Source organism: Maniola jurtina, chromosome 22 (assembly GCF_905333055.1).
Source record: "Maniola jurtina chromosome 22, ilManJurt1.1, whole genome shotgun sequence".
In the NCBI taxonomy this organism is placed as follows: Eukaryota; Metazoa; Arthropoda; class Insecta; order Lepidoptera; family Nymphalidae; genus Maniola; species Maniola jurtina.
The window spans coordinates 12010125-12036934 of NC_060050.1; the positions used below are offsets into that span (position 1 = coordinate 12010125).

A 26810-nucleotide genomic window follows, 5' to 3' on the forward strand; every position below is an offset into this window, starting at 1 on the left:
TTCGCACTTATGACTTTTTTCTATAAACACGTTACACCTAACGCGTTTGCATAACCGTACCACGCGAATATGATCATTAAAGTGCTAAACGACTTACGGCCTTTGACTGTACATCAGCAATCTTATCGATCTAAGGTTTGTGTGACAAAGACAAAGAAAATCGTTTATTCAAAATAGGTTACATCATTGTACTAACTTTTTTTTGATGGTCAGAATTATTAGATTTGTAAGATGATAGTGGTAATAATTAATTACGTAAGCGAGCATATTAAAACAAAATTAGAAATCCAAGAGTGAAGCTCGCCCGACTTCATACCTAGGTACATTACACGTGTAACTAAACAAAAATTATTTATTACTTTTTAGTGTTTGTGGTTTTTGAAGTCGGTTTTATTTTTCTTTTGAAAAATTTTTATTTCACAATTTTTAGTGGCCCCACTGTACTATAATATGCTATGCCCAGTTAAACCCCCACTGTTTACTAAACTATTACACTGATCGCGAGCAATTTGCTCTTGTCCATTGAGGAGTTCTGTTCTCCATCTCCGAAGATATTCATCAGATTTTCACCAAATTTATATGAGACCACCTGCACAGTATACCCAATCAAACAAAAAAAAAATTTCCAAATCGGTCTAGGGGATTAGGAGTAATCGGGGAATATACATAAAAAATAAAAAAATAAAAAAAAAAGATTCCGACGAATTGACAACCTCTTCCTTTTTTGGAAGTCGGTTAAAAATAGTTTACATCATTGTACTAACTTTTTTTTTGATGGTCAGAATTATTAGATTTGTAAGATGATAGTGGTAATAATTAATTACGTAAACTTAAAACTAAAGCTACGAGGGTTCCAAACGCACGCAGGTCTGAAAAGAGCCCACAACAATCTCAACCAGGTATGATCTGGTCAGAGATATCACCCTACTATTGGCGTCACTCAGAAAAGCAGGTATTATTTAAATATTTTTATCGAATTATTGGAATGTCCTCTCCAAAACCAACACAAAAAAAACACAAGTTTAATGTGTAAGGTTATCCGAGAGTTTTAATCTAAACAAACTAATGCCAAAATAAATAATTTAATTAGAGCGTGATTGCTATCACAACATCTAATTATTCAGTTCACAATCCAAATACCGAAAATATGCGATATCGCTCCGAATCTCGGAAGGAGACTAAACTAAAACCTTCGAAACACCCGTATTTATGCAAGTTCAATCTTGTTGGCCTCCTAGCAACAGATTGTATGACATCGAATGAGCCAAATATCGATTTTACCAAACTACCTTCATCAGCTAAATTAATAATTTTATATTATTTTTGACAACTCAAATCAACTTTTTAAAAATAACCTTACAGTTCGGCCGTCCTGAATTTAACACGCCCTCGTGTTTCTAAATAATCTTGTCATGTCAGTCGCGGGCTTCCTTGCCCTAAGTCAAATCCAAATCATGGGCTATCCTGCCCTCCGTCAAATCATTAAAACCTACCCCTGAACTGCCGAACTCTCAGTTTTAATATCAAGTCAACAATAAATCCAAACGACTAACTTCTCATTCGATGTATACAAAATCTGAACCACTCATTGCAAATTACTTTCCGATTCACAAAAGACTAAATTATAAAAAAAAAACTAAAAATTTTAATCACCAAATCAAACTCAATAAAAATTTTAATCAAATGTGGGTTGTTTACAAAAAGATACCAAAGCGAAATTAAGACAACGTGAGACACGTCCCGCTTCTGAATTATTGGCGTCACTCAGAAAAGCAGGTATTATTTAAATATTTTTATCGAATTATTGGAATGTCCTCTCCAAAACCAACACAAAAAAAACACAAGTTTAATGTGTAAGGTTATCCGAGAGTTTTAATCTAAACAAACTAATGCCAAAATAAATAATTTAATTAGAGCGTGATTGCTATCACAACATCTAATTATTCAGTTCACAATCCAAATACCGAAAATATGCGATATCGCTCCGAATCTCGGAAGGAGACTAAACTAAAACCTTCGAAACACCCGTATTTATGCAAGTTCAATCTTGTTGGCCTCCTAGCAACAGATTGTATGACATCGAATGAGCCAAATATCGATTTTACCAAACTACCTTCATCAGCTAAATTAATAATTTTATATTATTTTTGACAACTCAAATCAACTTTTTAAAAATAACCTTACACTACCGACAAGAGCTGTTGTCGTTCTGGTCCTATGGCGTCTAGAACCCAAAGGGGTACCTATAGTTTGAATTTAACTGCCAAACTTTATCCAGGTTAGCCCGTTTTCATCTAACCGTAGATAATATCAAGGAACAAATGCAGAAAATTGTCGTAAATTGGGTTGATTTGTTTTAGCCTAAGATGTGAAAAACTTGAACGACTAAGTACCTAAGGAAATATAAAAACTTGGATCCACAAACGATGACTTCAGATTATCTAAGGGCATCTTCAAGGGCACTCCATTTTAGGCTGCATCATCATTTGCCAGCAGCTTTGATTACAGCCAAGCGTTGGACTAGCCAGATTGTTTTTACAACGATAGGTAGGGTCTAGGGATAGGGTCTGAAAAATAAAATTATGCTGTTAGTTTTGTGAATGCGATGGCTGACGATCACAAATACCTATCTGGATAATTCTCTGCTCCATCAATCGTCCATCATTCATCATGATTGACGAATGCAGAACGCCGGCGAGGTCGAGGAATTCCAATAAGTTCATCGTATATCGCGTGTATAGGCTCGAGAATTAATTGCTGAAGTCTTAGAAACATAAAATAATTGTTATAAGTATAGGAATTTACTGAAATGTTTTACGAGTAATTTAAAATGGCGTGTCAGAAAACATTATTTTATTGAAAAATGCTGCACTGAAAATAAAATAAATTCATGTAGGCTTGACAAACCATTAGAAACCAGAAACGTATACATAGATGACAGACCGTGGTAATGCACTTTATTACGCGACAATGGTGGTAATATTGTTTGTACAATCTCTAAAGAAATTAGACTAAATTGGCAGGTCTAAGGTCCAGTTGCATGGCAGGGGGTTAAATTTACGGTTAAACTTTGACCAATAAAATGAAAGTGGGTAGCACAAGTCAGTATTCGTATCTTCATGATTGTGAGATCCTTGATTTTGTTTTATTAAAAGTTTAACCGTAACCATTGCGAATTAATCAATGAATACTCTTACTCCTTTATAATGTAAGGGGATTTTTTAAATCGCATGTTAATATTTAGTATGTTGTGTCCTCAATGTGTGTCGGCGGTGCTACTAGTCCCGAAAGAATCAAAGAGTAAACAAGTTTTCGTGATCACATAACTGATCTACCACAAGTCGAGTTCACATAGAGAACAGTATCTTTCCTGGTATCCTATATGCTAGGCTGTATAGTTATAGGACAGGAACTTATGGTGTGTTTATGTAACAGACGCGGCGGGCGGCTGCAGGGCGGCGCGGGCGCAGGCTCAGGAAAAGCTCCGGTGAGTGCTCGCTTCCTACTTCGCTCACATGTTGTCCGACCTCGCTCCGGTGCAGACGTGCGCTTGCTCCACGGTTATCACATAAATAAACACTCGTAACACAAGGAATTGTATTTGTGATTGTGAAGTGAATGTTGTGGACCTTATCCGGTGGTGATAGAGGTGGTTTTAGTGCGGTCGTGCATGTCGACCTTGGAGGGCCCTGACGTCGATACTGAGTTAGTACGCTTTGATAAGGGGTTTCCGTGTTTTCCACTTGTTTTGGCTTTTTTAGAAGTTTTATGAAGTTCGTATTATGATTTACTATTGGATTTTCCGAGTTGAAGGAAAACCGTTCCTTGTGAAGGAAACCTGCATATCTGAGAATTCTCTACAATGTTCACTCTTTCTCTATAACGTTCTCTATATTGTTTGCATTTTCTGATATAACCTTCATTTTCGCTCGTGCCACGTATGTTTAAGGGCATTCTCAGATAGGTAGGTAAATAATTGAAGTTCTTTGTAAGATCTTCATTGAACTAAATAAATTGCTCGTGGTTCTATCGAAGCACATAACACATCGTGCAACTTATTTAGTTCGGAAGGTGATTGATTCTCTGTACCAGGCGCTTGCCATTTTCGGATACTGAATTATTTTCGAATAAAATAAAGCAAGTCAATCGTTGTAAAATGTGCTTGCTTCCAAAAGTTTCAAAACAACATCCCCATCAACATCCGAAAACCTTTGTTTGGTTTTGAACACTTTATGTTAGACGTATATCAAGTTTAGTATTCATCACTATTGTATCTCACAGTAAGTAGGTAAATAGGTAATAGCATAGTAGTAGACTCAACTTGCTATCCTTGATGTATCTTGTAGTAATGAAATCATTTTACAACAGATGTGCATAATTCATTCAATACAAATAATATATGCATTTCTTGTCGTTAAGTACGATTATTAATTATTAAGTCAATTAGTAATACATACAGAAGTATTTGTATAATAAATATTGACATTAACCAATGTAACATACGCATCTGGTATTAACTGTCTGTTTACGTCATTTGTGTGTTAATCTGTTTTGTTATTGTATTGACATGTATGTTGCTACAGTATCATAGTTGCTGCGTAATTGCAATAACAATTATTGCGTTCATTGACTGATTAGTAATTACCAAGGTAATTACTTTGGTAATTACTAATCAGTACAATGTCGCCATCGTTATCATCAATTATTTTATAACCTCCAATTTTATCAATGCCTCTTTCTGGCACTGAATTTCACGGTACGCCTAACTACAAGCTGTTGTCGTCAAAACGCCGTCTTTTGCAATTTTTTATCGTGTAAAGATGCGACCTAATAGTAACTTATCAGCGTCCGGTCCTACAATTTTCTTCAATGTCCTTCAAAATCCTTTCTCAGGTTCTTTTTCAGGGTTTACTCATTAGTAAACCTGAAATTCAACGCATCTCTAGAAAAAATTTTTTGAAGCATAAAATTAATTAAATTAAATAGTCAATGGCTAAAAAAAGATTCCGACGAAATGAGAACCTCCTCCTTTTTTGGAAGTCGGTTAAAAATTGGATAATAACTTGGGAGCAATGTTTCAACAGAACTTGTTTTTCATGTTTTGTGTTTTGATGCAATACCTACTCTAGCAACTTGTAAGCCATAAACATTGACATTTCGTTTGCTAACTGTTAACCCGGTTTCATAATTTTTGGTTTTACATGTAGGTATGGATATCGTGGTATACTTAGAACTTATCTTGGAACTCGTTTCCTCATCGCAAGTGATTTGGTAATCATAATTTCACGCTCATTACATTTGTGATTTATTGATTGCAATGAATATGCAGCAGTTCGTTATGTGTCGTATGTTCTCAAAGATAAGTGTGTGAAATCTACCAATCCGCACTTGGCCAGCATAGTGGACAAACCCCTTCTTATTCTGAGAAATATAATGAAATGAAAATTTATTGTTAAAAAGTAGGTAGTCCATGCCTAAAGCTTGGGCCTAAATTTAATTTGAAAAACCTGTATCTCAGCATAATTAAAAACCTACTGTTTAACACGGATCGCGAGCAATTTGCTCTTATCATTGAGGAGTTCTGTTCTCCATCTCCGAAGATATTTATCAGATCTTCACCAAAATATGAGACCATCTGGGAAGTATTAGGGGTTAAAGTATGAAATTGCCGATTTGTACTGAAAAATAAAAATTCGTTTTTTTTTTTACCAATGCAATATATAGATAATAATTACCATTATTATCTATACATTGCTGCCATCTAATAGGAAGCTCATTTATGCCTTTGCGATAGAACTCTGGTAATCTAGATTCGACAAACTGTGTGAAAGCATTTTGCACTGCCTCCTGAGAAGAAAACTTTTTATCGCGCAGAAAATTGTCCAAATCACGAAAAATAAAACCGACTTCAAAAACCACAAGCACTTAAAGTACCTAATAAATAATTTTCGTTTAGTTACACGTGTAACCTAGGTATGAAGTTGAGCGAGCATGATAAAACAAAATTAGAAATCCAAATGTGAAGCTCGCCCGACTTCATACCTAGGTACATTACACGTGTAACTAAACAAAAATTATTTATTACTTTTTAGTGCTTGTGGTTTTTGAAGTCGGTTTTATTTTTCTTTTGAAAATATTTATTTCACAATTTTTAGTGGCCCCACTGTACTATAATATGCTATGCCCAGTGCCTACTGTTTACTAAGCTATACACTGATTGCGAGCAATTTGCTCTTATCCATTGAGGAGTTCTGTTCTCCATCTCCGAAGATATTTATCAGATCTTCACCAAATTTATATGGGACCATCTGCACAGTATACCCTTTCAAACAAAAAAAAAAATTCCAAATCGGTTCAGGGGTCTTTGAGTAATCGGTGAACATACATAAAAAAAAAAGATTCCGACGAATTGAGAACCTCCTCCTTTTTTTGAAGTCGGTTAAAAAAATGGTAGTCCGTTGGAGCAAGGTCTGGCGAATATGGAGGGTGACGAATGGTTTCTAATTGCAGTTCCTGTAGAGTTAAAACGGTTTCTCGTGCTGTATGAGGCCTCGCGTTATCATGGAGCAATAATGGTGAAGATCGATTCATAAGTCGGGGCTGTTTCACTGCTAGTCTCGCTATCATTGTTCGGAGTTCGGCGCAGTAGACATCTGCCGTTATTGCTTGACCAGATCGGAGAAAGCTATAGTGAATAACACCACGCTGAGACCACCAAACAGTTACCATTACCTTTTTATAGGTAAGCTTTGCTTTAGGACACTGTTGCGGCGTTTGACCTGGGGTCAGCCATTGCATTTTCCGCTTACGATTATCGTAAAGAATCCATTTTTCATCACATGTCACAATTCGATCCAATATTCCTTCATTTCTGTATCGATTCAACAAGGCAACGCAAGTTTCAACACGCGTTTCTTTCTGCAGATCAGTCAAATCATGAGGCACCCATTTTCCATATTTTTTTATTTTATTGATTTGACGCAAATGAGTCAATATTGTTGGTAAGGTAACGTTAAACCATGCCGCTAATTCCTGGGTAGTTTGGCTCGGATCGGCTTCCACCATCTCTTTCAAATCATTGTTATTCACCTGTGTGGGCGGTCTTCCACGTGGTTCGTTCTTCAAATCGAAGTTTCCATCACGAAAGCGTTTAAACCAAAATCGCACAGTGCGTTCATTAGCAGTCCCCTCTCCAAACGCAACATTAATATTGCGAGCTGTTTCTGCCGCGTTAGTTCCGCGTCGGAACTCGTATTCAAAAATCACACGAATTTTCGAAGTATCCATCTTTATTGTCTAAGCTGAATAAAAAAAACAACTGAAAGTTGATAATCGAATGTTGCATATTTTTTAAAAGAAGACCTACATAGGTACCGTATGAAAAAAGTTTCACTCAAAAATCTCAAACCATGAAGGTTCTATGTCAATTCGAAGTACCTATTACAATAAAACGGCAATTTCATACTTTAACCCCTATTATACATATCGAGCAAATAACATCTAAAGCTTCAAAAATATCCGGACTAGTATTCAGACAAATGAAAATATTCAAGGACCCCAGTTTATCTATACTGGTCTTCAACAGTGTTGTCCGTAGCATCCTTGAATATTGTAGCACTGTATGGAGTCCAGGGTATCAAGTTCATTCTGATAGAATAGAACGAATTCAAAAAAGGTTTCTATACCATCTAACTTACAATGACTTCAAATGTGACAAATTGTTTTCATACGAATCTCGTCTCTCTTACTATAAAATGAAATCCCTTAGAGACCGTAGTAAGATTACGGATGTCATTTTTCTGGCAAAACTAATGAAGGGTCTCATTGATGCGCCTGAGTTACTTGAACGCTTGAAGTTCGTTGTGCCCCGTGACTGTAGCCGCTTACACAATCGCAAGACGTTCTGTTTGCCTCAAACCAAAACCAAGCTTGGGCATCATAGTCCGCTATATAGAATGCAGTCTCTTGCAAATTGTTACAGAGATGTTATAGATATCTTCTGTGACAATATACCAAGAATAAAAAGTAAGTTAAGTACACAGATAAGTAATTGTTAGAAAGTAGTTTGTATAAGGTTTTTCCTATTTTGTTAGTAGCTGTTCTGGTTTAAGTTTTTGTTCCTTGTTTGTTAAGTTTATTTTGTGTTGCGCTGTAGTTTTGTACCTACATACTTTAATAGTGCATGCCGAGTCCACATCGAGAAGACGCAATTGCGCGCATGTATCTTTGTCCATTTATCATCTTGTATTTTTTCTTACCAATTGTAGTCGGTTTTGTGGACTGAATAAAAAAATAAATAAATTATAATACCCTTTCAAACGAAAAAAAAAAACCAAATCGGTGCAGGTGTCTTCGAGTAATCGGAGAACATACTGTTGCAAAATAAACACAAAAACTATTTGAAATTAACTATTTTAATAATTAAGTTACAAAGGAGTTTGACAGGTGCGTTTGTACAGTAATTAGTTTTAAGTTGACTGTGTTGTGCAGTACATTTTATGCTATCATACTAATAAAAATTTAAAATAAACTATAACTAAATTGTTTACTTTAGAGTAAATAATTAAATTTAGCATAAATTGGTGAAATCTTAATTATAAATTGGCAGTACAGCTATTTTATTAATTGCCCTTAAATGCTTATGTCCATTCTTTGTTTGGACTTCAACGGCTCTTACATAACCATCTTTGCTTGTGATGGTTTTCACAACCCTGACCACTGGCCACTGTAAGGGTGCCAGGTTCTCGCCCGCCAACAACACTAACATTCCCTTGTTAATGTTGGGACAAGCTTTGTACCATTTTGGTCTGCTTTGCAGATGAAATAGATAGCTTTTATGCCATGCTTTCCAAAAATCTTGATGTATCTTTGTACATTTTTTCCAAAAGGTGAGACTGCTGATGTTGTTGGAAGTTATTGCAGGCTCAGGGTAAGTTGTTAGGGTTAGAGTGTTATTGTTCGAGCTATAAATGTTTTCAGAGCTCCCAGAAAGCTATCCGTTGTCAAATCTGACACTAGCTCTAAATGTGCATTTAGTTAAGGGGACCTTCAGTACATTACACCATACATATTTCGCTTCTCAGAAAAGAAGCAACGTCTGGCGACACTGGGATCTTGGAACATCAAGGTCATCTTTAAGGGCGATATCTAGAATAATGATTATAGTCATACAACTATTGGGTCGGTTTCCGCTTCATGCCAGAGGTAAAGTTGTCATTTTTACTAGTATTTACATGTTGAGTTTGACGCGTAGTTTCATTTGGTAGTGTCTTTTTTGTTATGCCACTTCTTTCTGTTATTATTTTGCCGGCGTTATTGTGCCTGTGGTGGACTAGCCGATAGACCGGCGACATTAGTTGAAGCCGCGGTCTGTTCTTCCTGTACTTGTACTTTTACCTGGTTTAGTTTCTCGACCAGTTCGTCTTTGACGACGGCATTCCGCCTAAGGAGGGCCGGCTGGGCTATCATTCGGTAATTTATGTGTCGGACGTAGGGCGGAAATGATATGACATGTAGCCAGAAGGTAGTGCCTGATAAGAACATGCCATGCATCATGATGATGAACATGGATGCAGAGCGCCATTTCCATGTGGTGACTGATCTACTCCGTCGTCTTTGTCCTCCTCATGCTGTCGTACATCATGTACAGCGTACTCGGGGGCCGGTGGCTCGAGGCGGGCGGCGGTGAACCTGGCGTCGAAGCCATCGTCCAAGTACACCTGGCGACACGAGGCCAGTATTTATTATTATATTTCTTTCAAAATTTTGCCTCACAAAAGGCGGCATCGGCTGGCACACTGCAGCCGCGCCTTGAGTGTCGTGCGGAAGGACCTCGGCTAAGGAGAGGACGTGCTCTCGTCCATTTTTCTCGCTTCCTCATCTCGGCATTGATACAAACATTTTAACGCCGCCATTTGCTGGGCGTTGAATGGCCTACTGCTTTGGTATAGCTTTAAATGGCTGTTCTGGTCTATAGTAGGCTTGTTGTATGTCATCCCGCAAACTTCTTGGCTTCTCTCGAAGAATTTTAGGAGCAGGTGAGGGTCGCCGTTGCCCGCCTTGATTAAATTTGCGCGCTTGTACTTTTACCTGGTTTAGTTTCTCGACCAGTTCGTCTTTGACGACGGCATTCCGCCTAAGGAGGGCCGGCTGGGCTATCATTCGGTAATTTATGTGTCGGACGTAGGGCGGAAATGATATGACATGTAGCCAGAAGGTAGTGCCTGATAAGAACATGCCATGCATGGATGCAGAGCGCCATTTCCATGTGGTGACTGATCAACTCCGTCGTTTTTGTCCTCCTCATGCTGTCGTACATCATGTACAGCGTACCGGGAACCTGGCGTCGAAGCCATCGTCCAAGTACACCTGGCGACACGAAGCCAGTATTTGATATATTTCTGTCAAAATTTGGCCTCACAAAAGGCGGCATCGGCTGGCACACTGCAGCCGCGCCTTGAGTGTCGTGCGGAAGGACCTCGGCTAAGGAGAGGACGTGCTCTCGTCCATTTTTCTCGCTTCCTCATCTCGGCATTGATACAAACATTTTAACGCCGCCATTTGCTGGGCGTTGAATGGCCTACTGCTTTGGTATAGCTTTAAATGGCTGTTCTGGTCTATAGTAGGCTTGTTGTATGTCATCCCGCAAACTTCTTGGCTTCTCTCGAAGACTTTCAGGAGCAGGTGAGGGTCGCCGTTGCCCGCCTTGATTTTTTCCATATATGTATAGGGTAGATAATGAGTGTCTGTACGCGCGTATGTAATCAGTTCAGCAGGCGCCAATCCGCTATCTGATGCCTTTTGTCTGTATCAACTCCGCAGTATCTTTTGAGCAAAGCGGCAAGCGATTTGATGCTGAAATTGAGTATTTTGGCGGCTCGATAAGTGTCAAACACACCGATGACGTAGGTAAATACCAAAATCTTTCTGCAACCATAGAATGTCGCAGTCACAGCCATGGAAGATTTTTAAGATTTTTAGATTGGTGAATACCTCATTTAATTTGTAAAGATGTTTTCATTACGAGTGACACAAAGATTTAATACCATTCACCCATAACTGGTGCCCATATTATAGTAACAAAGCACACAAAAATGCAAACATAACCTTTAGTGATAATTGAGCGTCGCATACTATACTGTTTTATGTGAAAACGGCCGCAATAATCTATGCCCACTTTATTGAAGGGCCTATCTTGCACAGCCCTATCAGCTGGTCTCTAGTCTCTACCAGCTGATGCCGTCAGCTGCTGTGATCTTTGAATGAACTTGTAGCAAGTCATGCATTTATTAATTATACTTTTGACGTGTTATTGCATTTACAATATAATATCTTTGATGGAGACTTGACAATGTCAGCTTTAAACCACCGTGTAATAATACATGATGCTCTTGCCTAATTTACCCGTTATAAAGTTACCCGGTTTTGGCAGTATAATGGGGTGTGTTTGCTGTAAGGGATGCTAGCATTGTCAAGCCTCCCTCCTACTCTCATGACACCATCACTGTCAATAAAGGGAGACATCTTTTTTAAATTACTACTAATAGTTTTATTTTTTAATAAACCACCTATTTCCTCAGCAAAATACCTATTCTGAACTTGCTTTATTATAGTTGTCGTAGATTGAACAGTTAATTGTTTAGAGTTGCAACGTTCATTTTTTCTGATTTTACAGTGTTTTATAAACCGCAGTACGTAACAGACTACACGCTGAAGTCTTAACAAAGATGAATATTTCTCTATAGGTAATACATCTTCAGATACATTGCAATGAACGACTGGTTCATCATTTGTTAATTATAAACTACCGTTAACCTCAACCGTTAACGAGAACAGAAAGGTTTTAGTAAAATATTTTCATTTTGGTGCTGCGGGGGTCCTTGCCACCACAGGAGCTTCGAGCTTAGCTCTGAAGGCATCAAGCCTCGTGACAAGCAGTCTGCTGTTATTGGATCCAGCCACATGTGACCACACACAACCTGTTGTCTGCTCCTATATAAGCTCTATTCGGTTCTTCACATAGTTGCCTCGTGTGGGTGGATTCAATAGCCAGCAGAGTGCTATTTGTGAATCGCTAAACAAAATGCGATTTTGAATTGACAGCTTGTTCAGCACGGCACACACTTTATTAGGCTGATTTTAGACTCACGCTCACTCACCATCAGCGCTCATAGCTCAGCGCGTAGTTCATCAGCGCTGAGGCTCAGCGTGGCTCGTTTTAGTATCGTACTGAACGCCTTACTGTACAGACGACGACAAAAATGTGGAGTGTATTAATTATTGCTGCTTTGTACTAGCTATCCCAAAGGAATAGAAACCGGCAATTCGCCATAACTGTACACGCTGACTACATCCGCTCCGCTCGACACTAGAACGCTCATAGAAGGCAGAGGCGCTCGTGCAATGGTCAGCGCCGACAGCTACGCGGCGCAGACGCGCGACGCGTGCGGCCGCGTAGCTATCAGCGCTGACCACCGTGCGCGCAGATAGCTACGCGTCTTTCAAAAACGCTTCCTATAATTTTATACATCTCAGCCATCAGCGCCGACGGTGCGCGTGCGGTCGGCGTGAGACTAAAATCAGCCTTAGCTTAGCTAGCAATACACAGGCCTTAAACTCTGATTTGGGCATTGTAAGCTTTGCCTTTAATGGTGCAATTCTAGATTTGCTACATAATAGAGTGACGTGCACATAGCTGCCATGTGCAACTCTTAAATAAATACAAGGCTCCATAGCCTGTGTTGGAAGCATTACAATAACCTAACAGACCAATATTGCAGGTATCTGTTAACAACATTAAATGACGTTTGACATTGATCGGAGTCATGTTTATTAAGTCAGTTACAAAATGATTCCAGGACTCAAGTAAGCTATTTGCCAAGGGAGAGTCCCATTCTAAGTTTTCTTGCCAAACCTTTTGAAGAAATAGTAGCACACATCACTATCGGCCCATCCAATCCCAATGGGTCAAAAAAGGTACCAATGAAGCTTAGTACAGTACGCTTAGTCCACTGTTGAGGCAACTGCCCTTTGGGGCTTGAAATTATGAATTGATCGCCTACTATAATTTGTTGAACAGTAGACTGGGACCTTTTACTGTATGTTATCAAAATTTGTTATGTTTTGCGAACAATATTTTATCTTGAGATAGACCTACTAAGATATCTGGATGATTAGCACATCATTTATGTAATTCAAAGCTACCTAATGTTGCCAAGGCTGTCAACTCATCCCGCACTCGTGTAACCTCTTCAACAGATGACCCACCAGAGAGACAATCATCAACATACATGTTATTGCGAATCACAGAGGCTGCTAGGGGATACTGATCATGAAACCTATAAGCTAGCTCTAGTACACACCTTGTGGCAAGAAAAATTGAACAGGTGAGACCATAGGTCACTGTTAAAAGTTGCAAAATTTCTGCGTGATGCGCCAAAAAGTAACAACACTCCAAAGGTTTTTCAATTTTGGTTAAATCAATTTTTTTCGCATGGCCTAAATCCACGTATTCTTGAATAAACTTTACGTATTTGTCCCTTAGTTCGGGATGTTTATCTTTTTGCACAAAGAGTTTAGGCGTTGTAAGGACTGAATGAATTACCTATAACCACTTGTTCTATAGGAATTTTTAAAGGTAAGCTAACCTGAAACCTACTATTTGGAATCTTTGGAATTCCGTTTCACACAGTTGTTGGTTTGCTATGCTCTCTTTTGGAACTTCAGGAATATGTTGTTCGTCCCAAATTTTTTTTAAGATTCTACCTTATTGTCATTTACAGCTTGCAGTACTACCTCTTCGTTCGACACTCTTTGTATTGACATGCAGTCGATGTCATGTTTTATATTGCCTGAAACAACGAAGCCGAATCTAGTTGATAGTAATATTAATTAAGTCCCTAGTTAGTTGCATTTTGTCTGGCTGCATAATCCTGAAGAAGACATCGGCTGAGACCAGAAAGTCAATATCGCTAGGAACATTAAATGAATCGTCGACTAATTTGATTGCCTCAGGAGTCGCAATGTCACGAAGTTGAATTTTGTGCTGTGGTAGATAGGTAGTATTTTTTTATTTTTTTATTAAGGAACGCTAACAATATACATATTTAACATTTTATATATACTTACATACAAACTATTACATGACCGATATGTATATCAATAACTAGCGTCCACAACATTTTTGTTAAGCGCCAGGTAAACCAGGTAGTAATGTTGTCTACTACTGAAAATAATACATTGCAACTGTAGTCGTCGTGCATTGAAGGAAAGGCTAATAAATTGATAGCCTTGGCAATGGGTTTTTTCTTTTGACCAAGAGCCATAAGATTAACATTGTAGGTAGCTAAATGGAAAACCATTTAATTGTTCAACTAATTTTGTAGTACATAATGAAATTTGACTCCCCAAATCTAACAGACCCCGGGCAGTAATGTATGTCCCATCTGCTTTCTTAAAGCGAGCTTTTATAGCGTGGCTAAAGTATCATTTTTTGTTGGCTCGGCTTGTATTTGCAAAATTACAGGCATTTTGTTCGCAGTACAATAAACTAGAATGACTCTTGCAAATTGAGCATTTAAAGTGATATTTACATTTAGAATTATGAGAGTTTAAACAAACCATGCACAGCTTATTTGTTTTTACAAAATTAATTCTCTCGTTCTGCTAGCGCCTGAAATTTTGGACAAGGAAATATTTTATGGCTGGTGTCAAGAAAAAATTTACATACTACTTACTGACTTTTCTATAGTATTTGCAAGATGAGCTGTCCAAGATGGATTGTACTTATTTATTACCTGATGATGCCTGAGACTCTTTGAAGCTCAACGCTCGCTTCTCTAGGAATTCAAACAATTCCTCTAATGTAGGAAGCGAGGTTGTATCTTTTTCCATATGGTACATTCTGCAAGAAAAGGTGTCAAGTTTCCGGAGCAAAATAGGAATCGCAATCATATCCCAATGCTGAACTAATTGTCCTAGATTTTGAAGTGCCCTAAATGCTGTCTAGTAACTGAGACAAAGTGCCTCAGCTCGGACGCTGTACCTCTTGGGATTGGCTGAGTGTCCAGTAGTGCGTTTACATGATGTGTTATTAACAAACATTTGTTATCGTAACGCTTTCTTAATACCTCAATTGGATACAAGTTGTTTGTTAGTGGTAGTCCGTCAACTAAAGACAACGCGTCACCTTTTAGGTACTTTTTTAGATAAAATAACTTTTGCACTGCACTGAGAGTCGTGTTACTTTGTACGACCGCTGTGAAAATGTCTATGAATGTCGTGATGTCTTGACCGCCGAAGGTGTTTATTTCCAGCTGTGGGAGCTTGATATTGTGCACTTTCCTTTCCTCACCAACTTGCACCGCCGGGTCCCTCTCGCCAGGCCGGGACATCCCGATGACGCCCCTCAGCGCCGCCATCACTTCGTAGTACCTGGGTTCGACTGCATCGTCATCGTCGACCGCGCCGTCCGACACCAGCGTGAGCTCTCCTTGTAGGCCCCGAAGCTCCGTTGCAGCTCTTCCATGCGGATCCGCAGACCCTCCACGTCTATTAGCACCTGTTCCTTTTGTTCCTTGAAGTATTTGTTGCAACGCGTGAGCTGAGCTTTATGCCCACGCACGCGGTGAGCTTTGTCACCTGGGCTGGTTGCGGCGTAGCCATTGTGTGTCGGCCCCAAATTTGTTGTTCTATTCGTTTCGGCACCAACTGTGTTGCAAAATAAACACGAAAACTATTTGAAATTAGCTATTTTAATAATTAAGTTACAAAGGAGTTTGACAGGTGCGTTTTTTTTTTCTCGTCTGGCTTTACACAAAGAGAATATAATCACTAACTTTACACTGATTAGCCAATGTCAAGTTTGTAATTTTTTACAAGTTATGGAAACTATATGTATAAGTATGGACTTCGTCTGTGCCGGCGCCCGCCGACATACACGCGGCGCCCCTTTAGAGCGCTTCCCAGTAAGTTCCACCACCAATAAACACCAGCAGAACACAAAAACCGGCCACTTCTCACAAAAAAACACTCCAAAAAAGTACCGCACGCGCGCCAGCAAACGCCACCACAGACGAAGTCCTAGGTGCGTTTTTGCTTGCAAGGACCCGGATTCGTGGTCTGTGGCAAGGACGTGTTGGAAGTAGGCATGGGCAAAAAATATCGATATATAAAAATATCGATATTTTCCCATATAATTATCGATATATATCATATATCGATATTCGATATAATTAATCGCGATATATGGATATTCGATATTTATTTTAGAGTATCGAATTCGTATCAATTTCGATATTTTTTTAACGCGGCAACTTTGGTTTCGTGTTTAATGTTATTAGATACTTCTTGAATGCTCTTCGTGTATTTTTAACTTTAAAAAACCCCGACACAATCTTTATGAAATGCAATATAACAGTAAGTGTATTGGCTGCGTGCACGAAAATACCAATGCTGTTAAACCATCAGTGTGAGACGTATATGACCCTGAAGTTGACAGACAATTAACAATTTTCGGATTTATGTTTTTGTATAACTGTTTAGGCCCGAGCATTAATAAAAAATACTATTTTCTTCTATTTTCGTCTATTCTTTTTTACGAAGTTTGAATGCTTTAGGAATTTATGTATGAACTAGATGATGCCCGCAGCTTCGCCCACGTGGATTGGTCAGATCCCCTGCAGCATCAGGATTGCGGAGTTGGAATCCAAATTTTTTATGGAACAATGTCGCAAAGTTCCCTTAACGAATAAAAAAAATTACGCCAATCGGTTCAGAAATCTCGGAGATATCAGTGTACTTACTTAAAAAAGTAATCTATGTTACTCCTTGGTTAATCCTCTACTTGTCTGTGAAAGTCCCGTCAAAATAGGTTTAGCCTTTCCGAGGATTAGCTCGTTCTAACAAACACGACACTTCGATAATTATCGATACTGTTTAAAAATATCGATATTTTTTTCCCCTAGTTGGAAGAGAGAAAATGGCCGCTGCTTGGGTTGCCAGCTTAGCGTTGGGGATACCGTTACACAATTATTGTTTATGTTTTATGAACACATACCTACATGAAAAAACCTGAGAACCTCCTCCTTTTTTGAAGTCGGTTAAAAATGCATGTGGTAGCTCTATAAGGGGTCAAAAGCCATTGAGCCCGCTGCAGTGTCAAAACAAACACATTAGAATGGTGCGGGAGTATCGGCGCGCGGAAAGTGTGCCGGTGAGAGGCTATTACGACCCGCGACCTTGCCCCGCTAAGCGTTACGTCGCCGGCGCATGAGGCAATGGCGACTACCAATCACCGCGCCGGACCCGCGCGCTGCCGGCTCTCGTAGCGCAATCGAGACTGTACACAATACACTAGCTTATTTCGGCAGCGGACGACACAAGTCAAATTTCAACCCCCTATTTTACCCTCTTAGATCGCCCTCAAGTTTGCCGCAAAGTGATTGGTTGAGGCAGCGCTGCAGCCGCGCGGTCACTTTGCGCGGCGAAGGCGTATTTAGGGTTGCATTTGCAAAAACCCTTTCTTAGCGTAAGTCTACGTCTATCTGCATGCCTCAGCCGATCCGTCCAATAGTTTGATCTGTGCGTTGATTGATCAGTCAGTCAGACCTTTTCCTTTCATCCTTTTCCAGTTGAGAGAACGTAACGTACCTATTATCTTTATTCATTAATTGATACTGTATATTTGCATATTAACTACTTTTGATCATATTTAAATGAGTGTTATCATTTTTAAATGAGTAACTACAAGCCTACATACCTAAAACAGTTCCCATGTGAATAGAGGAATTCGTGTAGACAATTCAAACATTTCTAATCATTCGCACAAGAATTAAACTTCACATTACCAAATTAACATAATACAGCCTTTATATGTTGTTACGCTTAAACCATCTCATTACTATTGTGTTGCGGTAATAACAGAATTCTCTCGTCGCTAGACGATCCGAAATGATGTTTCGGCTTACGCAAGCACAGTGGAGCGAGTGGCGGGTATTGGCTAACGTTCCATCGTTGTTGCAGATCCGGCGCCAAGCCGCGCCGCCCCGACCGCGCCGTGTACGTGCCGCGGGCGTTGCGCGCGCACGACCACGCCGACGACGCCAGGCCGCCGGAGACCAAGAACCCCGCCGTGGACGCCAAGTGCCCCAAGTCGCCCGCCGCCAAGGACAGGTCGGCGCACGGCACCCCCAAGCGCTCGCTCGACAAGCAGTTCTGCAACGTGTACACGCCGCCGCACCTGAGGCACCCGCCCAGCGCGCCCGACGACGACAAACCTGTGCCTTCCGTGCCAAATAGTGATAGTGCAATATCGTTTAGTGATACTAGTTGTAACGAAGTAGACGTAGCCGACAATTTTTATATAGGAGATTATTTCGCGAACGGACAGTTAGGGTTCTACCGGCCGAGCTTTTTCGAGTACGAGAACAGTTGGAGCTCCCATGACTGCAGCGACATGGCCGTGCGCGCGTCCAGCGATAACGTTAACATAGGTAGTATTATAGATAGCGACTATTTGTACAGTAAGGACGAGGATGTGGAAGCCAACGAGTTGAAGCGAGCGTCCCAAGAAATCAATAGAAGTAGCAAACGAATCATAAAGCAGAGTTTCGACTCTGACGTTTTAGTCATATCCGATCCGATCGAAGAGGCGCCCAGTCTCAGGAGGCCGAGCCACGCCGACAACGGTGTCGTAGAGGCTGAGAGTCCCAAACCGAAATTACAAGCGAAAGTGTCATTGAAACGCGAGGAGAATGACTGGGATGCAGTTTTCGACGACAGCGGGGAGTGTCTGGACCCGTCCCTGCTCGAGGAGCTGACGTCGACGGTGGGCAAGGTGCACATCACCAAGACCAAGAACAACTACGAGCAGTACCAGACGCGCGGGCAGGCGCTGTTCAACGCGCCGTTCGACGAGACGTTCGCGCACGTGGTGGAGGTGTACGACTTCCCCAGCGAGTTCAAGACGAACGACCTGCTGGCGCTGTTCAGCGAGTACAAGGAGACGGGCTTCGAGATCAAGTGGGTGGACGACACGCATGCGCTCATCGTCTTCAGCAGCGCTAAAATTGGTGAGTAAACAATAATTTTATTTTTCGTAGAATTTAGAAAAATATCTGGTCTGGTCTGGTGGGAGGCTGCGGCTGTGGCTTGTTACCACCCTACCGGTAATGCTGTGCCGCCAAGCGAAAAGGGTAGGGGCTTAACAAAAAAAACTACCATACCCCTAGCTTATCATACCCATACCCAGGTTAGCTCGCTTAGACTGCGACATCACTTACTACCATGTGAGATTGCAGTCAACTAAATATCATTTTGCGTCGTATTCCGCATAGTCAGAATTGCATGACAGACAGGGAACTTGTAATAAAACGTCGAGGCTTCGACGTCACTGTTAGGCGTCAAATGTTACCTACATTTGACGCTAGGTAGCCTAAGAATTGCCTGTTCTTTGATTTCACGTCACACATAGCCTAATATTTGACATATCGTCGATTCAAAATCAAACCGAGAGTTCCCTGACTGTAGTTCACTCTGGCATAGTTGAGGGTAGTGGCCCCTACCCGTTAATCACATAATGATAGGGATATTTCGTGAGATATTAGTACGGCGGTTCCCCGATCTTTCGGCGTACGACTCTAGTAAGAAAAAATACTATTTCAACTCTTGGTTTTAACGATTCATCATGTTAGCTATTACAAAGTAAGGATAACTCGATCCGAATCGGAATGTGGGTGCAGTCAAACTGTGCATTGCAAAAGTTATGTAGTTAACTTTATTATTAGTAGGTAATGTTGTGCGAGTATCGTGAAGTAACTTAGGACACGGTAATAAGTGCTTAGGAACTCCCTCGCTGATAAGTACATCGCGCTGATTGACAGATATACGCGTGCTGTCGTGAGATAGATTCTGTATTTGATTCACACAATTATTTTGTTGTTTTGTTTTGAATGCTCGTGGGAAAAATACCACATACATGTTTTGGAACACAATTACTTTATTCCAACTATTATTGGGTTCGTTAAAAATTACTAATTTGGATATTTGCTTTCATGCCCCTAAAAATTGAATATTTTACTTTAATCTGTGTGAAGTCTGCCAATTCGCACTGGGCCAGCGTGGCGAACTGTGGTCTAAACCCTGCTCATTCTGAGAGGAGACTCGTACTCAGTAGTGGGCTGTTGATAAGTTGATTATAATGAAGATGCACATACCTACTTAGCAACATCACAATAATTATAACCTACTTTATAATACTTGATATGTACGTAAGTCGTAACAGCATTTGGGTTAACCCACAAAGCAGGTAGAGTCACCTTCACCGACGCGGTTGCTCAATAAATCGTGTTCTTGCATGATTAGCCGTTACCGAGTAATCCTATTTGACTGTTGAAACCACGACAACGACTCTGCACGAATTTATGATTACATCATTCCATACGTATTTCCATACGTATTCACTAAAAATAGATTTTCAGACTCACGAGTATAAAAATTTTTGGTGTTTTTAGAGCCAAAACCTTTCAGAAGCATTCTGTGAGGGGACCTACTATACCAGGGGACCTACAAAGCCGTGAACGTTGGCATCCTTAGACCCGGTTTCCACCTAAGCGGAGCGGAGAGGAGATATGTTCAATCATCAATTTTCATGATATTTTTCAGAATCATCACGTCATCTTTTAAAAATCTGATTGCTTGGTCGTACACATCTTCTCTCCGCTCGGCTTAGGTGGAAACCAGGCATTATACTTCCGAAATTTTTTGCTCATTTCTGATACTGAGTGGAGTGCTCTTTCTGCATCCTTGATTCCTGCCACGTATAACCTAAAAACCTTCAAGAGTGATCGCTCCAACTTAGACCTTATCATTGCTTTTCATTAAGCATGACTGTCGTCAAGCGTACGGACCACTATATAAGTAAGCCTATCTTGCAATTCAAAATGTAGTACTTAATAACTTTCATTTTCCGTGGCGCAAGTGGAGAGTGGAGAGTGACCCAGTTGTCTCGATTTTTATTCGAAACACGATCCGTCGTCGCCTTGAACTTGACAACGTGCTCGCCTCACGACTCGAGCCTCTTAAATAATAATGATTACGCTTTCATCATTTTATCGTGTCTTCCACGTAATATTGAAGGCTTAAAATCTTTTCAAGCGAATTCAATCTAAGAATAAGATTATGTCGATCGGACATTTTTCATAAATAATGAATGAACTGATTTGTTGATTGCTTTTCGATCACTAGGGAATTAGAATTGTGCCAGATAATATTATATTTCGAAGACGCTACGGATTTGATACTTCCGTGATGTTTTTTTTGTCAGGAATTGAGGCCTCATGAGAAAGCTTAAGAGTCACTCAGCGGTCAAATCAGAAATATGGAGATCCGTACGAGGATCGGAGTTACCGACATAGCTCAAAGGTTGCGAAGCTGAAGTGGCAATGGGGCAGGGCACCATAGTCGTCGGGGTCCCAAGGTGACCTCGCAGTGAAAGCGCAGCACTGGAAGACCTTCCATTAGGTGGACGAGTCGCATGTCAGAATGACAGACGACATGACACAAGACTGCGGGAGCCGCCCCAGAGGGCGCAAGAGCGGGCGTGTGGCAGCTCCTACTGACCTACGACTATCGGTTGATAACGACGATGATGATTGGTCCAGTTTGTTGTCTAAGCGAAGACATAACTAATTCTACTTTACACACGCCGTGCGCTGTTGCCGGAAGCGCGACGGCGGCACGAGTGGCAACAATGGTATTTTCCCGCGCTACATTCCGTTAAAATTGTCGATTGGAACGGAACAAGTTGTTACTACAATTGCAAGCTGGAACTGCTTGTCTGTCTGTCACTATCACTTCCATGTGATGATGGGAACTACTTCCTTGTTGCTCCATTGTGTAGTGAGATAGTGACGTATTGACGTTTTCTGATTATTGTTATAGATGCAGTAATTAAATTCTCAGTTTGTAATTGTAACCTAGTTCGCTTTCTTTGTTGGAATCTGAAAGTTATACCTATGGGCAAAATTGGCGTAATAACATACGCCACAGAATAGCAAACCGTGAACGTCGGCGTCCTTATGAGGTTGACAACCACGATGCTCGCACGAAACGTTTCTGATATACGAACCGCTAATTGTAAATGTTTGAAACCAAATCTCTTAAATATTTTGAATTTGCGTGATTTCATGAGAAGTCGGGCTTTTTACCATCTTAAAACAAGAGTAGCTAGTGTTTCGTAAGCTTTTAGCAAAGCTTCTTACTAGCAAACTATCGTAGTAGCTATCTCCAAGTAGCGGCCGACGCACGTAACCTGGTACCCGGGCGGTGTACATCGAGGAAGCTTGTTAGTGCGGCGCTGTTGAGTAATGTGATGTAATGCAATGCGCAGTGGAGCGGCACAACCTTGGGTGTGCCAGATTTGCGCCATCCGACGATCAGCGTGAGGCAATTACTTGAGGAAGTAATCTGTCTCTAATGGAGGCTAATATGTAATCAACGTCATCATGATCAACTGAAACGGGTCTCCTCTCAGAGTGAGGAGTTGGCCATGCTCTACCACGATTGACAAGTGCGGGTCGGCAGACGTCACGCACCTTTGAGAACAATATGGAGATCTCTCAGACATGCAGGGTTCTTCACGTGGTTTTGCTTCACCGTTAAAGCATTTGCTTAAATCGCAGATAACCCCGGGAAGATGCAAGCGCGTGCCCGAGATCGAACCCGTCGACCCAATCTCACGAAAAACTATCATTTACCTGTAATGACTTAATTTTTAACCGACTTCAAAAAAAGAAGGAGGTTCTGAATTCGTCGGAATCTTATTTTTTATGTATGATCTCCGATTACTCAAAGTCGCCTGGACCGATTTGGAAATTATCTTTTTTGTTTGAAAGGGACACACTCACACTTCACACTTGTAGTTTCTTTTATTATGCTCGCTCGACTTCATACATACATTACACGTGTAGAAACAAAAAATATTTTTTACTTTTAGTGTTTGTGGTTTTTGAAGTCGTTTTTTTTTTTTAATTTTTTGTCAGTGCCAATAAGCGAGTCTGTAGTTTACCATATTATGTAATCAGATGCCACTGTCCGGCCGCTGAGCTAGTAGGTCTGTAGTCTCTAGCGACACACAGCCTACTTAGCGGTGCGGGGTTCGACGACCGCGTGACGCAACGCTGGGCAAGTGGGCCGCCCCGCGCCCGGCAGAGGGCCCTTTCAGACGAGCGTGGGTGCTGCTGGCTTTCTACATTCTTGATATTTATTCTACAAAATACCAGCTTAGAAGATTTTTGTCAAAAGCCTTGCTATAAAATATTACAATTTATTTTATTTATTTGACCATTTACGATCCCACCTTATTCTGGCGTCCTAGCCAAAGGTACAACTTTGATATTAATATCTATGTCATGGCAGCTGTTGGTGTAATCCAGGTTTTATGCGTGGCCGCTATAAAAAAAAATGGCCGAAAGTAGGTTGGTCAGACTCCTATACTTAGGTACTAAAATATTCAAATTTGTTTGTTCTTATCTTTCCATATAAATAAATATTTACCGTGTTCGTGTGAAAACAACTTTATAATTAACATACACTTAAACAGATATTGAAATGAATCCAATCAAATTATTATGTCTTAGTTATGTGGAAATCTTTATTCTTTATTTTCAATTTGATTGAGGGTAATCCGAAACCGTGAAGATTTAGGAATGGCGAATTGATATTGTAGATATCAAACAGATTTCAACCGAACTCCATGCCCCAACCCTCAACCCTGATGATGCTAATTCGTACTTAAGCGAAGGAAAAAGTAAAGTTCTTTAGAATCCTCGATCCAAAGTAGCCCTAGTACTATTGGTAGTTGTACGCAATGCGTAAAGAGCCTTATCGTAAGTTCTGCAGCTCGCTCACTCACGTGTATTGTACACACGAGTCTAACAGACTGCATTAAATGTCCCACAAGTGATCAATTAATCGGTTGTAATGAGTCGGAGTCAGTGACCAATCGACTGTGAATGACTAATGAGCGTCGCGACCTGTGACGTGTGCGAGTGACGAACGAGCCAGACAATACAGCTGTCACTCGAGTAGATCGACCCACTGATTCATCGTTTCGAGCAACTAACCTCTCGGTCAACCTCAATCGCGGTGCGGGCCTCCTTGCCCGGGCGTTTCCTCACAGGATAGTTCCTCTCATTCTAGGCAACTTCCTAACAGTTCCAGCAGATCTTCATCGCGGGCTCCGTCACCGTGATTCAAGCATGTGGAGTTAACGGTGCCCTCTCCCAAGGATGGATGACGTTGTCCTAGCGTTAAAAACTTACACACACCACTCATCGCGGCCCTCGCATCACTCACGATAGTAGATGAAGCGCTAAAGTAATAATGTGTGGTGTTCCAGCTGCGGAGGCGCTGTCGGCGCCGCGCTCGCTGGGGCGCGTGCGGCCGCTGCACGCCGCCACGCTCGAGTCGCGCAACAAGGCCAAGAAGTGCGCCGAGTTCCTGCAGCCCTACAGGTACGACCTACCTATATCTGACGACTATAACTTGAATACCTTCAAGTCAACATTGCATAGGTATCTCCAGGCAAGCGCGTTCCAATCTAGACCTCATCATTGCTCTATGTCTCAGGCGTGATGTCGTCGAGCGCAAGTCTATCTCACAATTTAAACAAATCTACCTACTTGACAAATTTCATGATTCTAGATCAACGGGAAGGACTTTGTACGATTTGATTCTCTTTTCTTCACAGACACGACAGACAGACAGCGAAATGATCCAATATAAGAGTTCCTAAAAAAGTTTCAGCTCAGCAAAACTCTGTATGCCCTGATACACTAGAGCATACAGCGTTGATTTTCAATGGATGGCTGATGGAGTTGTCGGTTGCGAGAGGTGTGGCGCTGCAGAAGTATGTCGCCGCACCTGAGCGTGTAGAGTGGTTTATATCGATGGCATCGCGTGTTGCAGGCAGCGGCCGGAGACGTGCACGGCGCTGGCGCGGCGCCTGGTGTCGGGCGCGCTCGGCGTGCGGCTCAGCACGGCGCAGCAGGAGCGCGCCGAGGAGCGGAGACTCATCACGAGGGCCAGAGGTACCGCAGTTTGTTTTTAACTAGCTTTAAAACTTTCTGCACTGATTTGAGTGTATTTCGTTATACAACCTACCAGAAGAAATTCCTGGTTGCTTATTCTTTTCCTTCTCCTTCTTCTATGTGTGCGTTTCGAACAATTAAATAGCACTTGCTTTAACGGTGAAGGAAATATCGCGAAAAAACCTGCGTGCCTGAGAGTTTCCCATAATATTTTGTCAAGGGTGTGTGAACTCTGCCAACTCGTAGTTGGGCAGCGCGAGCGTGGCGAACTATGCTCTAGACACCCTTCTCATGCTGAGAGGAGACTTGGTGATGGGTTGATCACGACTCCTCAGTTGCAATGCTAAAGTCATACCTAAAAACCTATAAAATTGCCTGAAATAAATGACTTTTATTATACGTCACTATCCTTAAGGCTATCGTTGTCAACGATCCCCCGTCGATTTCCTACGTATGATATTATTGTTCTTATCTCTATCTGCCCTGGTTCGTGCATTCTCGGTTCCTAGATCGGTACATTTGTGATAACCAAATTTCAAATTGCTGTGATTGGCTGAATTTACCATGTTCTTGCTGCGACAGTGAGTTTGAGCCACTAGCGGAACAATGTTAGCCGGTCAGAAATGATTGCAATTAGTCAACCTGTTTGACGTCCGTGTTCTGTTTTCGATTACAAAAAAGAAAAAATTGTTGTTGCAATCATCAATTTTAGCAAATAGTGAAAGAGAGTCGGCCAATCAGAGGTCACAACTACCGTCACACTTTCTGTCATACTATGGCAGTAGGCATACCGAGTAATGAAAACAATTTTTCATTCTGTCTAGGTCGAAGTAGGGTTGCCACCTGGCTCTTTTTGATTTACAGGCTACCACCATCAAAAATACGGGGTTTAGATTTGAAGAAATTTGAAAATTTGAAGTATTTGAAGAAATAGGCGTTGGTTCTCTCTGAAATGCATGGAAAGCCTATTTAGATATTTCAGTTTATTTGTAAGTTTTGTATTTTTTCTCTGTATGTTGCCGTGTCTTGATTGGTGAACTGTGTTTGCAATGTGGTTTTAAATAAAAGATTTATTTATTTAAATAGCTTTTAAAAACTCTTAGTGTTGTAAAGCAAAATGTTATACATTTCATGCATACAATCTTCTCATTTCAACTTAAAATTACATTTAATTCGTAATTCCACCTTCACAGTATCAATACTATGGCCGTAGCCAGGAATCGATTGCGGGAGAGGTTTTATTAGGGCCGGAACTGAATCCTGTCATGAGGAAAAAAACATTCGCTCAACTTTATGGGCTAATTACCTGGTTAGTGGAATTTCGCCTTTCAATTTGACAGTGAGATAAAATACAACAATAAAAAAGCGCGAGCGCAGTGAGCGTAAGTGTTTTTGACACAGAAAAAATTAAAGTGAAAGGGAAACGAGTTTAGCCATAGCAAGATTTTATTTTTAAAGCTTCCTATCCATACTAATATTACGAATACGACAGTATATCTATTTGCCTATCTATTTGTTACCCTTTCACGGCCCATCTTCTTTACCAAAATTTTGGTACTTACTATTCAGAGGTAACTTGCATCCCAGACATTTTTTTTAGGCGGCTTTTTAGCCCGGAAAATCCCCCACGGAATTTTTAAAAATCTAAATTCATGCAAACGAAATTGTGGGGTTTACACCAAGTAATAGAAATTCAATGCGCGAGTGAAGTGACCGCGAAAT

General features: G+C 40.8%; 1 protein-coding gene and 1 long non-coding RNA gene across 3 annotated transcripts in view; one reads left to right on the forward strand and one right to left on the reverse strand.

Moving 5' to 3' along the window:
* Window positions 1-26810, forward strand: part of LOC123876998 (coiled-coil domain-containing protein R3HCC1L) — a 42805-nt gene that overhangs the window by 8144 nt on the left and 7851 nt on the right. Inside the window, exons 4-8 of one of the 2 annotated variants that reach the window (XM_045923475.1) lie at window positions 3436-3488; window positions 17261-17268; window positions 18025-19070; window positions 24398-24512; window positions 24967-25088. In XM_045923475.1, the coding sequence (XP_045779431.1) occupies window positions 3436-3488; window positions 17261-17268; window positions 18025-19070; window positions 24398-24512; window positions 24967-25088 (1344 nt within the window). The other variant, XM_045923474.1, reaches the window with a different exon arrangement.
* Window positions 8829-10761, reverse strand: LOC123877005. Its single transcript, XR_006798475.1, has 2 exons — window positions 10090-10761; window positions 8829-9396 (listed from the first exon to the last, which is right to left on the reverse strand). It is a non-coding gene; the product is annotated as an uncharacterized LOC123877005 (long non-coding RNA).